The 15,322-nt window shown below is 38.0% G+C and overlaps 1 protein-coding gene across 2 annotated transcripts in view; it reads left to right on the forward strand.

Annotated features, from left to right (window-relative positions):
* LOC137019934 (serine/threonine-protein kinase 32C-like) overlaps positions 1-8,474 on the forward strand; it is a 27,902-nt gene extending 19,428 nt beyond the window's left edge. For both annotated transcript variants that reach the window (XM_067385078.1, XM_067385079.1), the window contains 4 exons: positions 2,490-2,615; positions 5,582-5,710; positions 6,548-6,615; positions 8,228-8,474. In XM_067385078.1, the coding sequence (XP_067241179.1) occupies positions 2,490-2,615; positions 5,582-5,710; positions 6,548-6,615; positions 8,228-8,408 (504 nt within the window). In that variant the 3' untranslated portion in view covers positions 8,409-8,474. The remainder of the gene's footprint in view (positions 1-2,489; positions 2,616-5,581; positions 5,711-6,547; positions 6,616-8,227) is intronic.
* The last annotated feature ends 6,848 nt before the right edge of the window (positions 8,475-15,322 follow it).

A 15,322-nucleotide genomic window follows, 5' to 3' on the forward strand; every position in this document is an offset into this window, starting at 1 on the left:
AGAAAAAAGATGGAGAGGAATGAAAATAGAACACAGATGGAGTCAGAATGAATGAAGAGAGAATAAAACACTCTAATGATGCAGAAGAGAATAAAGGGAAGGATTGAGATGAGCGAGAGAAAGAGGAGCTGATGATAATGAGAGATAATAAAATAAGATGAATGAAGAAAACGAGTGGAACGCTGGAGAGACAGAAGAAATATTATGAGAGGAAAATGGATATGAGTGAAGAACAGAGGAGCGACGAGAGACATTAAAGTCATTTATTAGACCAGTGAGATATGGAGAGATTATATGGATGAATCAGAGGAGAAGAGCATTGTGGGTAAGAGGTTGATGAACACAAGAAGTGTGATGCTCAGAATTTTGTCTTTTAAGTCAAGTCAGCTTTATTTCTATAGTGCTTTATACAATACAGATTGTTTCAAAGCAGCGTCACGGTAATAAACAGTCAAATAACAGTGTTAATGTTGCAGACTTCATAAATTGTTATGAAACAAATACAATTTCAGCTGTAAAGCAGCTCTAAAAAGACAATATTGTTATTATTCAGATCAATTCACTTCTCATCTGATAGTGTCAGTGTATCAAATCAGTAATATTACTGAATATTAATTCTTTTAAATCCTAACTTTCCAGAACTTCTCAATTATGCTTTATTTAAGCATCACTTTTATCTCGGATGTCATAAATGAGTCAATTGTCTGAGTTCATATTGTAGTTCATTTGAGCACAGTTGGAGCGAGTGTTGAGATCTCTTCTAAAACTCTCATCTGAGATTACAAGGGTCTGTTTTTCACAGGAGAAGCATTTGAGAAGCAGGAAACCTTCATATTTACATTTACAATGATGCATTTTAGCATAAGCAGTTTGTTGCAAACATCTGCATTTAATGTTATTGCTATTTAAAAGAAACTATTGGTCTTTCCTGATGTGGTGTGGGTTTGAGTTTAGAACAGATAGTTGAGGAGGAGAAAGGAAAAGTTGGATTATTAAAGAGCTCCTGCGCAAAGTTTAGATGTTATTTTTGGGCTCTACTAGAACAGGTTTTCATGCTTGAATGTGCTTTATTTTCCCCATATTCTTCATTGTTGCAGCTCCTCTATTCCCAGTCTGTCAGTAATGCTCTGTTTAGTTCCTGTCTCTATGAAGCCCCTCCTTCTGAAAAGCACAATGTGCTCTGATTGGTCGGCTGGAGCAGTGTGTTGTGATTGGTCAAATGCTTTGAGTGTGTTTGATAAATGTCCTGCCTCTTACCATAACCACCAGTTTCAACACACTACTATCTAACTCAACCAGGCCCCGCCCCTTTATTTAGCATATGCCTAGGGCGGGAATTATTTAAATGAGGAATATTGTGACGTATTCGTTCCCGGAAGAAAACTCAAGACTACAATGGAGGCGTTTCAGCGAGTTCAGAAACAGTGACACTGATATAGAGAATAACTCCCGCTGGAGGGACCTTTTTCCTGCTCAACATTAGAAACATTAGAAAAAAACTTAACTTTTTGCATTTTTACATATTGAAACATAATTTATGAATCTGTACAAACCGTCGGTCCCACAGTGTGAGGTTTGAGGTTTTACTCACTCACAGGAAAGCGATCGGATCACACAGACGCTTCTCAGATTGCGTATCCGTCTCATCGGATCGATTGCTTGTGTCTGGGCCCCGTCTTAACCTTTGGGAGAGATGCAGATGCCCGCACCCGAAACTATCTGCAGATATCGTTTCCCTGACAACCGAGAGCAGACTAGCCTGAGCGCTTTATAACCTTTACATTCATGCATTGAGCAGACACTATTTGTCAGTTTGTTATAAAATCATCCCTCGCTTGATAAGAGAGTAACGTCTGTAACGGCTCCCCGACGTCTCATTGGCCCTCAGTGTTCAGCTCAGCAGTGCCTCCTGTGGGCCGTTTATACCAGACAGATTGAGTTTCACACTCATGAGTTTATTACCAAATAATAAAACTGTCAGCTGATGAAACTCTGTTTCTGATCATCTAATCAAACTGGACTCTCTTGGAAATCACAATAGATTCTCCTAAATAGTGATAACATTGAATGCACACTTTTGCAACAAATTGCTTATGCTTCTTGTTTTGGATAAAAGCATCTGCTCAATGCATCATTATAAATGTAAAAATGAAGGTTTCCTGCTTCTCAAATGTTTCTCCTGTGAAGAGACCCTTGTAATCTCAGGTGTGAGAGCTTTAGAAGAGTCTCCAACTGTGCGACTAACTGGTGTCACTATATGAACATCAAACATAATTGAGAAATTGTGAGCAAGATTTGAGTAGATGTACATGTATTTACTTACTCTCTTTAATTTTGCTCCTTATATCCGTTTTACTCAGAATTACGTCTCATTACAGAAGTCACTTTTTTGTTTGAATATTAAGACTTAATGAAGTCTACACAGTGATGTTTGTGTGTGAGTGAGAAGCGTCCTGATGGAGTTCTTACTGTGTTTTGTGGTTCTGTAGTTATTGACTGTAAACCCAGAGCATCGCTTCTGTAGTCTGGCTCAGATGCAGACGGCGCCCTACCTCTCCGATGTCAACTGGGACGATGTTTATGAGAAGAAGATGGAGCCGGGGTTTGTTCCCAATGTGAGATTGAGTTCAAGTAGTGACAGAACACACACACAGGGTCAGGGTCTAAAATGAACACTTGTGCAGTGCCAAAAAGAGTCAGAACGGTGAGACGATGGCTGTTCGGCAAGTGCAAAATAATGTCCAAACTCACACACATGTTAGTGAAAAAGAAGAAACATATAAGACTTTTAGTGCATATGCATTTAAAATTGACAGTCTAAGTAAAATCTATTAGCTACACTTTACAACATGTAATTAGATAACTACATTAGAGCTAACTCTGACAATACTTCTAAAGCATTTATTAATCTTAATGTGAATTTCAACATTTACTTATACATTATTAAAATCAAGTGTTGTATCTGTTAACTATCTGTGAACTAACATAAACGTTATTAACTAACATTGACAAAGGTTAATAAATGCTGTAAAGATATATCACTCATTGGTAGTTTGTGTTAGTTATTGTTAAGTGTCACCAGTTTATTTATATAGCACATTTGTGTCCCTGGACCACAAAACCAGTCATAAGTCACATGGGTATATTTGTAGCAATAGCCAACAATATGCTGTATGGGTCAAAATTATTGATTTTTCTTTTATGCCAAAATCATTAGGATATTAAGTACAGATCATGTTCCATGAAGATATTTTGGAAATTTCCTACTGTAAATATATAAAAAATATATTTTTGTGAGTGGATATGCATTGCTAAGAACTTCATTTGGACAACTTTAAATACGATTTTCTCAATATTTTGATTTTTCTGCAAACTCAGATTCCAGATTTTCAAATAGTTGTATCTTACCCAAATATTGTCCTATCCTAACAAACCACACATCAATTTATTCAGCTTTCAGATGACGTATAAATCTCAATTTAAAAAAAAAATTACCCTTATGACTGCTTAAATGTGACCCTGGACCACAAAACCAGAGTAAAGCTGACCAAAATAAAGATGACTAAAACACAATAAATACATATTGCATAAAAGGGCAACGAATAAAGATGCGTTTTGAGTTTTGAATGCATTAAAATTTACAGTTTTTCTCTTCAGGGGAAAAATATAAAATGGAACAAAAAATTATATTTCAGTGTATTTGCATTTGGGAAACGTTTGCATTCTTTCTGAGCAAATGCAAAGTGTCCGGAAGATTGCAAAACCACTGAAATATAATTTTCATATTTTTTGCATCATCGTGACACTTTAAAGGGTTAGTTCACCCAAAAATGAAAATTCTGTCATTCATTACTTACCCTCATGTCGTTCCACACCCGTAAGACCTTTGTTAATCTTCAGAACACAAATTAAGATATTTTACTTGAAATCCGATGGTTCCGTGAGAACTCCATAGGAAGCAATGTCATTTCCTCTCTCAAGATCCATAAAGGTACTAAAAACATATTTAAATCAATTCATGTGATCACAGTGCAATATTAATATTATAAAGCGACGAGAATATTTTTGGAGCGCCAAAAATAACAAAATAACGACTTATTTAGTGATGGCCGATTTCAAAACACTGCTTCTTGAAGCATCAGAGCAGTGAATCAGTGTATCGAATCATGATTCGGATCGCGTTTCAAACTGTAAACGGCTAAAATCACGTGACTTTGGCGCTCCGAACAGCAGATTCGACACACTGATTCACTGTGCTCCGATGCTTCCTGAAGCAGTGTTTTGAAATCGGCCATCACTAAATAATTAATCGTTAATAAATAATCGTTATTTTGTTATTTTTGGCGCTCCAAAAATATTCTCATCGCTTTATGATATTAATATTGATCCACTGTACTCACATGAACCGATTTAAATATGTTTTTAGTACCTTTATTGATCTTGAGAGAGGAAGTGACATTGCTTCCTATGGAGGCCTCACTGAGCCATCGGATTTCATCGGATGTTGTTCCGAAGATGAACGAAGGTCTCACGGGTGTGGAACGACATGACAGTGAGTAATAAATGACAGAATTTTAATTTTTGGGTGAACTAACCCTTTAAGGTGCAATTGTTTGTCTAAGAAAGTAAGAAACATGATGTCCTCACTTATTAAATGTCCTACTTTAAAAGAAAACACAGTGACATGGAATCTTTAAATACTAATTGCAAAGGGACCAAATCTATTTTAAGGCAGAGATGCAAAATACAGTTTCATAGCCAGTAAAACTATATTTATGGCCAGTAAATGTTCTAGATTCACACTCCACTGACAGGTTAGTTTTGGACCCTGTGCACACATTCACACACACACACACATGCAGATTAAAGGCCCGTTCACCCCAAGAACGATAACGATATAGAGAAATGATATCTTTGGGATCACTTTCAGAACTTTTTTTTTTTTTTTTCAGCTGTTGAACGCTAAAACACTGACAGCCAATCAGATCCATTCTAATTTAAGGGCTTGCACATTTAAAATGGCAGATGATATTGCGGAGAAGTTAATCGCCGAGGTCCAGAAAAATCCACCGCTGTTTGACAAGTCAAACCCCCTTTTCAAGGATACTTTAAAGAAAATGGATACATGGAAAACAATCAGTCGTACCCTCAGAATAAATGGTGAGAAGTATTAACGATGAGATCATTATGCCAGGATAGCAAACAGTGTAACATAAAATTTCCTCAGGTATCCAGCACTAGTTTCGACAACATCATCTTGCTTCTTTTGAAGTTGCAGTGAAAAAGACTAGGCGTTGTTTTTATTCCACTATATTGACTTCATCAGCTAAATTCACTGTTAGATTAGATCGATTACACTAGCTATTCACTCCAAACATAGCATGCTGAGGACATCTGCTGGTTAAAGCCGTGTAAATGCAACACAAACAGCAAAAACATGTTGTACACACTTGGACGCAAATATAGTTCTCTTTATAGTTATCGTTCTTGGCGTGAACGGACCTTAAGACTTTGCTTATCTGAATGTCTGCTTTCAGAGGTTTCTCTGTAACGTATGTTTCTGTTCTCAATTATCAAACAGAAAGGTCGTCTGCATTGTGATCCCACCTTCGAACTGGAGGAGATGATTCTGGAGTCTCGTCCTCTTCATAAGAAGAAAAAGCGTCTGGCAAAAAACAGGTCGAGAGACAACAGCAAAGATTCTCAGTCTGTGAGTGTAACTCACTTTCACACGTCTCAGAAATGACATTTCACTGTGTGACATTTGTAACTGAGGCCTGAGATTACAGTGTTCGTTCTGCTGCGACGGCCACACATTATATTGAGTCTGACATCAGTGAAGGATCTTCACACACACGATCCGTCTCAACAGACGTTGCTCTCCATATTATTTTCCGTGCTATTACAGAAATTCAGATACATGATTATGAAGCGCGTCTCTAATCAGATCACATGACGATGAAGTTTGCTCGCTCTTCTTCCTTGTGCGCATGAGCGCCAGCGAGAGCCCTGAAGATGAGCTGCTGTGGTCTGCAGATGCCGGAAGCGAAGGCATTATTACCTGCATGATTAAATTATGATGCTTTCAGTGCTGGAGCTTCTCCTGAAACACGCCAGGCTATTTTTGGTGTGTTCCAGCAGGATTCTGCTGTTTGGAGCTCAACACAACAACAGGGACCAAGCCAACAAAAATATGTTCTAAGAACGCTTTCCTAACGTTGCTATTAAGTTAGGAAAACATTATTTTTGAATGTTCTCTGAATGTTCAAAACGTCCAGTTTTTTAAGATGTTCTATCAACATTTTTTCTTGGTTATGCAAACGTTAAAGGGTTAGTTCACCCAAAAATGAAAATTCTGTCATTAATTACTCACGTCATGTCATTCTCGTAAGACCTTTGCTCATCTTTGGAACACAAATTAAGATATTTTTGATGAAATCCGAGAGCTCTCTGAGTCCTCCATAGATAGCAAGTTAGACCTGATAGACCTCCATAGTTAGAGCTGATTAACATGTTGTGTCTTTATTTTCTCTCTCTTTGCCTGCAGGAGAACGAATATCTTCAGGAGTGCCTTGAAGTCGTCCAGCAAGAGTTCATGATTTTCAACCGTGAAAAGTGAGAATATAAACACTAGAATTCTGAGCTGTGTCATATTTTCCTCCTGAGATTAAAGTTAAAGAGTTAGTTCACCCAGAAAATGAAAATTCTGTCATCAGTTACTCACCCTCATGTCGTTGCAAAGACTTTCATTCATCCATATGAATCGAGCTGTTTAGTCCAAAATATTCTGAAGAGACTATTGCTTTATACGATAAACAGAATTAATCTAGTCTTGCCTCTCGGCATTTTCCGCTCCTCATTTGCATAAAAACCAAGCATTTTTCAACTTCTCGAAGTTCTCATGGGAAGTTCGTATTTATGAGTTTGGGAAGTTGATCGATGTTAGATCGTGATGTACCTTTTCTATGCCTATGTAAAATTCAACAAATTTTTTTTTTTAAACTCTGCTTTTACAAAATGATGAATATAATATGTGCATTGGGTGTGTTTATGCATTATGTTTTTATTCAATTTATGAAGGTGCTGTAAATTGAAATGTTATATATTCTATTTCTATTATGGTATTTTGTACATGCAACTTAGTTTTATTGTAACTAAAAAATCATTATTATGAAAATTAACCAGCACATGAAAAAGAAAAAAACAACAACTGTGGTTTTGCCTGTGTAGTGTTGCGTTAAAATTCTTAATACAGTATATTTCAGGCATAACATCATGAGCACTGACAGGTGAAGTGAATAACACCTGTTAGTGGGTGGATATATTAGGCAAGTGAACATTTTGTCCTCAAAGTTGATGTGTTAGATGCAGGAAAAATGGGCAAGTGTAAGAATTTGAGCGAGTTTGACAAGGGCCAAATTGTGATGCTAGATGACTGGATCAGAGCATCTCCAAAACTGCAGATCTTGTGGGTGTTCCCGGTCTGCAGTGGTCAGGATCTATCAAAAGTGCTCCAAGCAAGGAACAGTGGTGAACCGGTGACAGGGTCAATGAACGCCAATACTCATTGATGCACGTGGGGAGCGAAGGCTGGTCCGTGTGGTCCGATCCAACAGACGAGCTGCTGTAGCTCAAACTGCTCAAGAAGTTAATGCTGGTTCTGATAGAAAGGTGTCAGAATACACAGTGCATCAGTTTGTTGCGTATGGAGCTGCATAGATGCACATCAGTCTGACCCATGCTGACCCCTGTCCACCACTGAAAGAGCCAACAGTGACACGTGAGCATCAGAACTGGACCACGGAGCAATGGAAGAAGGTGGCTTGGTCTGATGAATCGCGTTTTGTTTTACATCACGTGGATGGCCGGGTGCGTGTGTGTCTCTTACCTGGGGAACACATGGCACCAGGATGCACTATGGGAAGAAGGCAAGCCGGTGGTGATGCTTTGGGCAATGTTCTGCTGGGAAACCTTGGGTCCTGCCATCCATGTGGATGTTAATTTGACACGTACCATCTTGGTGCAGATACCACCTTCGGGGGGTCTAGAGGAGTCCACGCCTCGACGGGTCAGGGCTGTTTTGGCAGCAAAAGGGGGACCAACACAATATTAGGAAGGTAGTCATAATGTTATGCCTGATCGGTGTATATGTGCAACTAAAGTAGGACAGATGCGGTTACATGTGTTTTTTAATCAGTACGTTGTTGAAGATCTTGCTTGTGTTCAGGTTGAAGCGTCGGCAGGAGGAGGGAGCAGATGGAGATGGAGAGGGAGACGGAGATCCAGACGCTGATGAGGCAGAGGCTGAGGGAGGAACGGAGGACGAAGAGACCGAGCCTGAACCCGAACCCGAGACCTCCAAACTGAGCATGTGCGGTTCGGTCTGCTCATCTCCAGGAAGCTGCTAGCACCCCGTTGTCCTCCGAGGCCACGGCGCGCTCACCATGCCTTTAAAATCCCTCATTATTCAGAGCCGCGACGGACCCTCACATTTTCGTTTGTCTCCTAGAGCAAGTTTGAACTTCTATGCAATGTATCTCTTCAGCATGATGTAAAATAGAGATTTTAGAGGCAATTCAACACGCTTGAGTATGACGACACTCCATGAAACTGATGAAGGAGCTCTTTATCTTCAGTTTAATTGTCTTTGAAGCAGAAACAACACTGATGCTCATCCACACACATGGAGCTGCTTGAGGATTCATTGATATTTCACATAATGACTTTTTGCATTTGCATTTGTATGTTTACATATGTGAGTTATTACTGATCATGGAAGCATCTGGTGCCTTTTGAATTCAGCACAGAGTTTCCTGCTTTTATGTGCTGTGAGAAGACTAAGTATAGGACTAGTTAACATACTGACTCTAGTAGAGCACTAGCGAGTAGAGTATGTGCTTCTGATGGGAATGTTTGTGTAGTTATTATTTTTCTTTCATCCTCATATCAGAACCCATTTTACATGGGAGGAAAAACAATTCGCCCCATAATTCATACAGGTTTACTGGTTACACTTTACAATAAGGTTTCATTAGTTAACATGAACTAACTATGAGACTTAATGTTAATTTCAGAATTTACAAATACATGAAGTCTGACGTTATTTATGCATTTGTTAGGTCAGTCTATAATTTAAAATTTAAAAACTGAAGCAGAAGTTCTCCTTCCTCTAATAGATGATTTCATATGAATGTCTGATTATGTGTGCATGATATTTTCTCCTGTTTTCCTCATCTGTGCTTCAGAAATCTGTGTTTTCGAGATGTTTGACTTCCTCCACAGCACTTTAAAGCAGAAATTCTGCCATAGAATTCAATAGGAGAGTCATTTGTTTAGTTTTTCTTAAAAAAAAGAAAGGAAAATACTTGTTAATTCTACATGAGGGTGATCACATGACCATTTATACATTTCTACAATCAGTATTTCTTTTAAAGACCTGATGAAGCATTTATTTCCAGAAGGGCTCATCACCCTATTTATTGTAAATATCCAGTAGTCTTTAGTTTACAATTTACATCATGATTTACTAATAGTTTAGGAGGAGGCACAATCTTACAGTATATATATTTGCTCCTGAATGAAAGAACATCAGTGTTTTCATCCATTTCCCCAGAAGAAATGATTTGAAATGCTGTCATTAGGATTTTTAAATGTTTTTGGAAGAAGTCCCTTCTGTTCACCAAAGCTGCATTTGATCAAAAATACAAAAAAAGGGAAAGCAAAAAACCAAAACACCCAGTGTGACACTGAAGACTGGAGTAATCATGCTGAAAGTTCAGCTTTGATCACAGGAATAAATTACATTTTACTATATATTCAAATAGAAAACAGCTATTTTAAATTGGAATAATACTTCACTGTTTTTACTGTATTTTTGATCAAATAAATGCAGCCTTGGTGAGCAGAAGAGACTTTAAGCATTAAAAAAAAAAACCTAGTTATTCCAAATTGTTGAGTGTAAATGAGCCACAGACTCGTATTTTGCTGTGATGGGTGTTTAATGCTGCCTTTACATGAGTAAGAGTTTCCTAGTTGGAAATTCCTCATAGTTTTCTAGTCAGAAATTGGACACAAATGCCCTCTCAAGTGTTATTTATTTCTGGGAAACAGAGATAATTTTGATATCCCAGTTTCCGAGTTGGGAGTGTCATAAACTTTAAACATGGTGGAGGGGAGAATGATTGCTGCTGTGACTGCTATTCTTTATTAGTTTTTCCACAACAGCTTGTTAAAGTTGTGCATATTTACATGTATGAATAACTATTTGAAGCAAATTGTATGTTTTGTACACAGCCACAGTTGCATGGAATAGAACAGGAAGTAGGACATTTCTAATATCACGTGAAAACAGCATAAGCTCACAATCGTAGTAAAACGTGGCATATAGCGATTTTATTATGCTGCCTTCACATAATTTCCTACTTCCCACTTTTGAAGTCGTGATTATGAGCATAAGTGCTTTGTTTTCAGAAAGAACAGGAATCATGGAGGACTTCAGGTTTATTCTTTCCTATTTATTGGGAAAATAATATTAAAGCCAAAATGATTGACAGCCAAATAAACATTCACCGTGTTATCTAGATAATCAGCTTACTGATGATTCTGGAATTTCAGTCAAATGCAGGCTCTTTTTGCTATCAAAATTATCTCTGAGTTTCCTATAGTAAATATGACTTGAGAGGGCATTCATGTCGTAAATACGACTAGGAAACTCGTATTTACCATAATTCCAATAGCATGAAAAGGCAGCACAAATTGCAATCAAAAGGTATGTCATATTTATGTTTTCAGACATCATAAATATGAGTTTCCCAGTCAAAGTTTCCTAGTCGGAAATTCCTAGTCAGAGTTTCCCAGTCAGAAATGCCTAGTCAAAGTTTCCCAGTCAGAAATGCCTAGTCAGAGTTTCCCAGTTCTAAATTCCTAGTCGGAAATGCCTAGGAAGAGTTTCCCAGTAGGAAATGCCTTGTAAGAGTTTCCTAGTCGGAATTTCCTGGTTGAAGTTTCCTAGTCAGAAATTCCAGGTTGGTGTTTCCAAGTCAGAAATTCCTAGTCAAAGTTTCCCAGTCAGAAATGCCAGTCAGAGTTTCCCAGTCGGAAATGCCTAGTCAGAGTTTCCAAGTCAGAAATTCCTAGTCAAAGTTTCCCAGTCAGAAATGCCAGTCAGAGTTTCCCAGTCGGAAATGCCTAGTCAGAGTTTCCAAGTCAGAAATTCCTAGTCAAAGTTTCCCAGTCAGAAATGCCAGTCAGAGTTTCCCAGTCGGAAATGCCTAGTCAGAGTTTCCATGTCAGAAATTCCTAGTCGAAGTTTCCCAGTTAGAAATGCCTAGTCAGAAATGCCTAGTTTCCCAGTCGGAAATGCCTAGTCGAAGTTTCCCAGTTGGAAGTGCCTAGTCTGAGCTTCCTAGTTGGAGATTCCAAGTCTGAAATTCCTAGTCGAAGTATGCCAGTCAGAGTTTCCCAGTCGGAAATGCCTAGTCAGAGTTTCCAAGTCAGAAATTCCTAGTCAAAGTTTCCCAGTCAGAAATGCCTAGTCAAAGTTTCCCAGTCAGAAATGCCTAGTCAAAGTTTCCCAGTCAGAAATGCCTAGTCAAAGTTTCCCAGTCAGAAATACCTAGTCAAAGTTTCCCAGTTGGAAATGCCTAGTTGGAGCTTCCTAATAAGAAATTTCTAGTCGAAGTTTCCCAGTCAGAAATTCCTAGTCAAAGTTTCCCAGCCGGAAATGCCTAGTAAGAGTTTCCCAGTCAGAAATTCCTAGTTAGAGTTTCCCAGTCGGAAATGCCTACTCAAAGTTTCCAAGTCAGAAATTCCTAGTCAAAGTTTCCCAGTTGGAAGTGCCTAGTCAGAGCTTCCTAGTCGGAAATTCTTAGTTGGAGTTTCCTACTTGAAAATTGGACATGAATGCCCTCTCAAGTCATATTTACTACTGGGAAACTCAAGAGATAATTTTGATACCCCAGTTTCCGAGTAGACTACAGTTTTATACACCGTGAAAATAGCCTGTATTTGACTGAAATTCCAGAATCATCAGCAAGCTGACTATCTACAGTAGATAGTGCAGTGAATGTTTATATGGTTCTCAAAGAATGGGACACTAGATATAATTTTGGCTTTACTCAGCAATTGAGTAATGCGACAAGCTCGTAATCACGACTTCAGAAGTGGGAAATTTCCAATTGCACGTGAAGGCAGCTATTGGACAGACGTGTTTGGCTGCGCAAACATCAGTATTAGATCTTTGACAGACCCATGAACCCACAGCTATGATGATGATGATGATGTTTCCTGGAATATATTTGTCTGTTGTTGCTGCTTTGAAACCTTCTTCCCTTCTCACATGTTGCCAAATTACCTTTCTGACTGTTAGACTTCTTAAACTACCATTCAGTGAAGGGTTTGATGATACGTGAATCCTTCACCTCTGCTGCTTATTGAATCTCTATAGGACACCAGTTTAAGATTATTTATAGCTGACACTATAGCGTGTGTGTGTGCGATGTCTGAGGATGTGTGTGTTATGTGCTTCAGTAGTTTCCTTTAGTGTAGCATTAATTCAGTAGGAATAACAGAAGGTGGTGTTGATGTCGGCACACGTGTAGCGTTCATGATGAAAATGATGTTCTTCTGTTTTTGTTTTTTTTCCCAGTGCAAATATCTAAACATTTTTGAACATTCAAGCATGAAAACCTGTTCTAGTAGAGCCCAAAAACATCAAGACTTTGTAAAAGGGTATAATAGGTTCTCATTTTGAACTTTTTTTCAGGAAACAAGACTTGATATCTTCAGTCATTTTGCTTCTCCAGTAAATGTATCTTGATTTGAGAATGTTTAGATATTTGTGCGGGAAAACGAGACAAAAAATATTGAGAATCATCATTTTTTGAAGTGTACAGTAAACTCCAGCGCTTCATCATGTAAAACATGTACATAGTGAAAAGCTCCAGTATTTTTCCACAGTTTTATGTGGATGTGCTGACATAAGCGAGTATAAATGTAGACGATACTAAGAGGTTTTATGAAGCGACGTCTTCATACCACGTTGTTTAAAATCTCTTTCAAGTGTGCAGGCACAACTTGTAGGCAAATACGCCAAAGCTTTTGTACCATTTGCATAGCCATTTCTAATATAAATGAGTGCCTGTGTGTGTGTGTGAGAGAATGTATGTGTGTGTGTGTTGATTAGTGCTTAAAGTCCATAGAAACACAGTAACATTTGTAAACAAGCATTTATTGTAATAAGTAAAATCATGGAATGTTTTTGAAATGCTATAAAAAGTTACATTTAGTCCGAGGTGTGAAAGATTCAGTGGTGAATCTGAAGTCCTGCATGTTCCAGTGAATCGAGGATTCGAGCAGAAGTGTGTGTGAGTGTTTGATTCATATCAGATGATGTGTGTTTTTGCACGGATGAGTCCAGTTTCTGCTCAGTCTCTCATGAATCCTTTAGGACTGATCAATGAAGACCAGACGACTGACTTTAACCTTGTTTTCCATTGTAATGTGGACGGCATGATACTGTACGTAAACATAGATTCTCTTGAATATTTTGGCAACCCATAGATTGTTTTGACGATCATTAAAGTATGAATAAAGTATTAACGTGCCCTTGTGTCTGTTTATTTCTAAAAACAGCATGTGTGTGTGAAGATATCACAGTGTGTGTTTCTGTATCATGTGAGGGATTGAAATGTCAGCGAAGCAACAAGATGTTTTTTCTCTCCTGCTTCTGTATAAACATGATCTCCTGCCGTCTGTTCAGATTCACACCATCTGCTGATGTACACGGACACAAACATACAGACAAGATAAACATTTGACAGTAAATCCTACATAAAGTCACTGAAAGCTCAGATCTGTTTGTTCAGTAACATGAAGTCAGTTTATACTACTGGCTAATCAGTGCAGACTTAAAGGTGCAATATGTAGATTTATGCCCGCTAGAGGTCGCTGGAGGCCTATTCAAAACAAAGGCGTAGCTTAATGACGGCAAGTTTGAGCGCGGAATCTTGGGACATGTGATCTTCACATCACAGCCGGTGGAAACAATCGGGATAGGACTCGGGCAGAAATCATGTTCATGGATGCGATTATTAACGTTACTGTAGTGTGAAGCAGAGCAGGAGCGAGTGTTGTGGAGCTGAACGAGGAGCTGGAGCGATTGATCAACACACGCCTCACGAGCAACGGGACTTTTATTATGACACAGTCGCTGGCACCGCTTACGCTTTTCCGGTCATGAGTATGAGGTAACACAGCACTGTTTATCATATTAGATACATTTGAGAGTGTTGAAAATGATGTTATAACGTTACTCTATGCGTTCGCTCGGCGGCTGCTGTGAGACACTGTTACACACTGCAGTAAGATAGATCCATTTTACAATATCATATTAAATACTGGATGATCGTGTTGATAAATGGCACGCAATTAATTTTAAAATTGTAATATTGCATGATGGAGAAAATTCTGTATTATTGTTACTAAAAATAAAGCTGCTTCTGATTATGCTATGAATATTTTTCTCTGAGGCATGGTAAAGCATGATACTCGCAAAAAAAATCAAGAAAATTAGATTTAAACAATAAGACTACGTGTTGAGTTATGTAACAACAATTAGTTTTCTGTCAATAAATGTAATCAAACAGTTGTTCCCTTGTCTATTAAAACATGTAAATATTAAAGCGTCTTTGGTGTTTCCATGGTTTCTACAAAATAAAACCGGTAACCGAGGGTAATGCGGGTATGACGCAATTGACAGGCGGTTAATTGGTTAAAATTGCAATTTTCTCACGATTTACAAATAGTTGGAAACATTTTGGAACCACTGCCTAGTGGTTTTTGGATATTTTACTGAAAAAAACGTACATATTGCACCTATTAAAAGATAAGATATGAAAGGAAAAATGTTGCCTTCACTCCAAAAATATCACTTACAAAGTTAATTAAATATAGTTCATCTGAATTCAGTACCAATTTTGTAACGCATTACTTTTAAAAGTAACTTTCCCCAACACTGATTTTTGCTGTTGAAATGATGTGGTTCTCACTAGGGCCTCAAGATTACTTCAAATTACTTAAAACAGGGACTAAAAAAACAAAATAAACAAGTATTAAAATTAGTTAAAACGACTAAAAATGAAAAATTACTCATTTGAATTCACCACCTCTAGAACTGTTTTTGTCCTTAAAGAACCAGGATTCCCACTGTCTTGGAAAACTGGGAAATATGGTTGATTTTTCGAGTTATGGAAAGCTCTAAAATCAGAAACAACTGGAAAAATCATGAACTCTGAAAAACATTCAGCTCTCATAACTTTTAGAA

This window comes from Chanodichthys erythropterus, chromosome 5 (genome assembly GCF_024489055.1).
Source record: "Chanodichthys erythropterus isolate Z2021 chromosome 5, ASM2448905v1, whole genome shotgun sequence".
NCBI classification, from domain to species: domain Eukaryota; kingdom Metazoa; phylum Chordata; class Actinopteri; order Cypriniformes; family Xenocyprididae; genus Chanodichthys; species Chanodichthys erythropterus.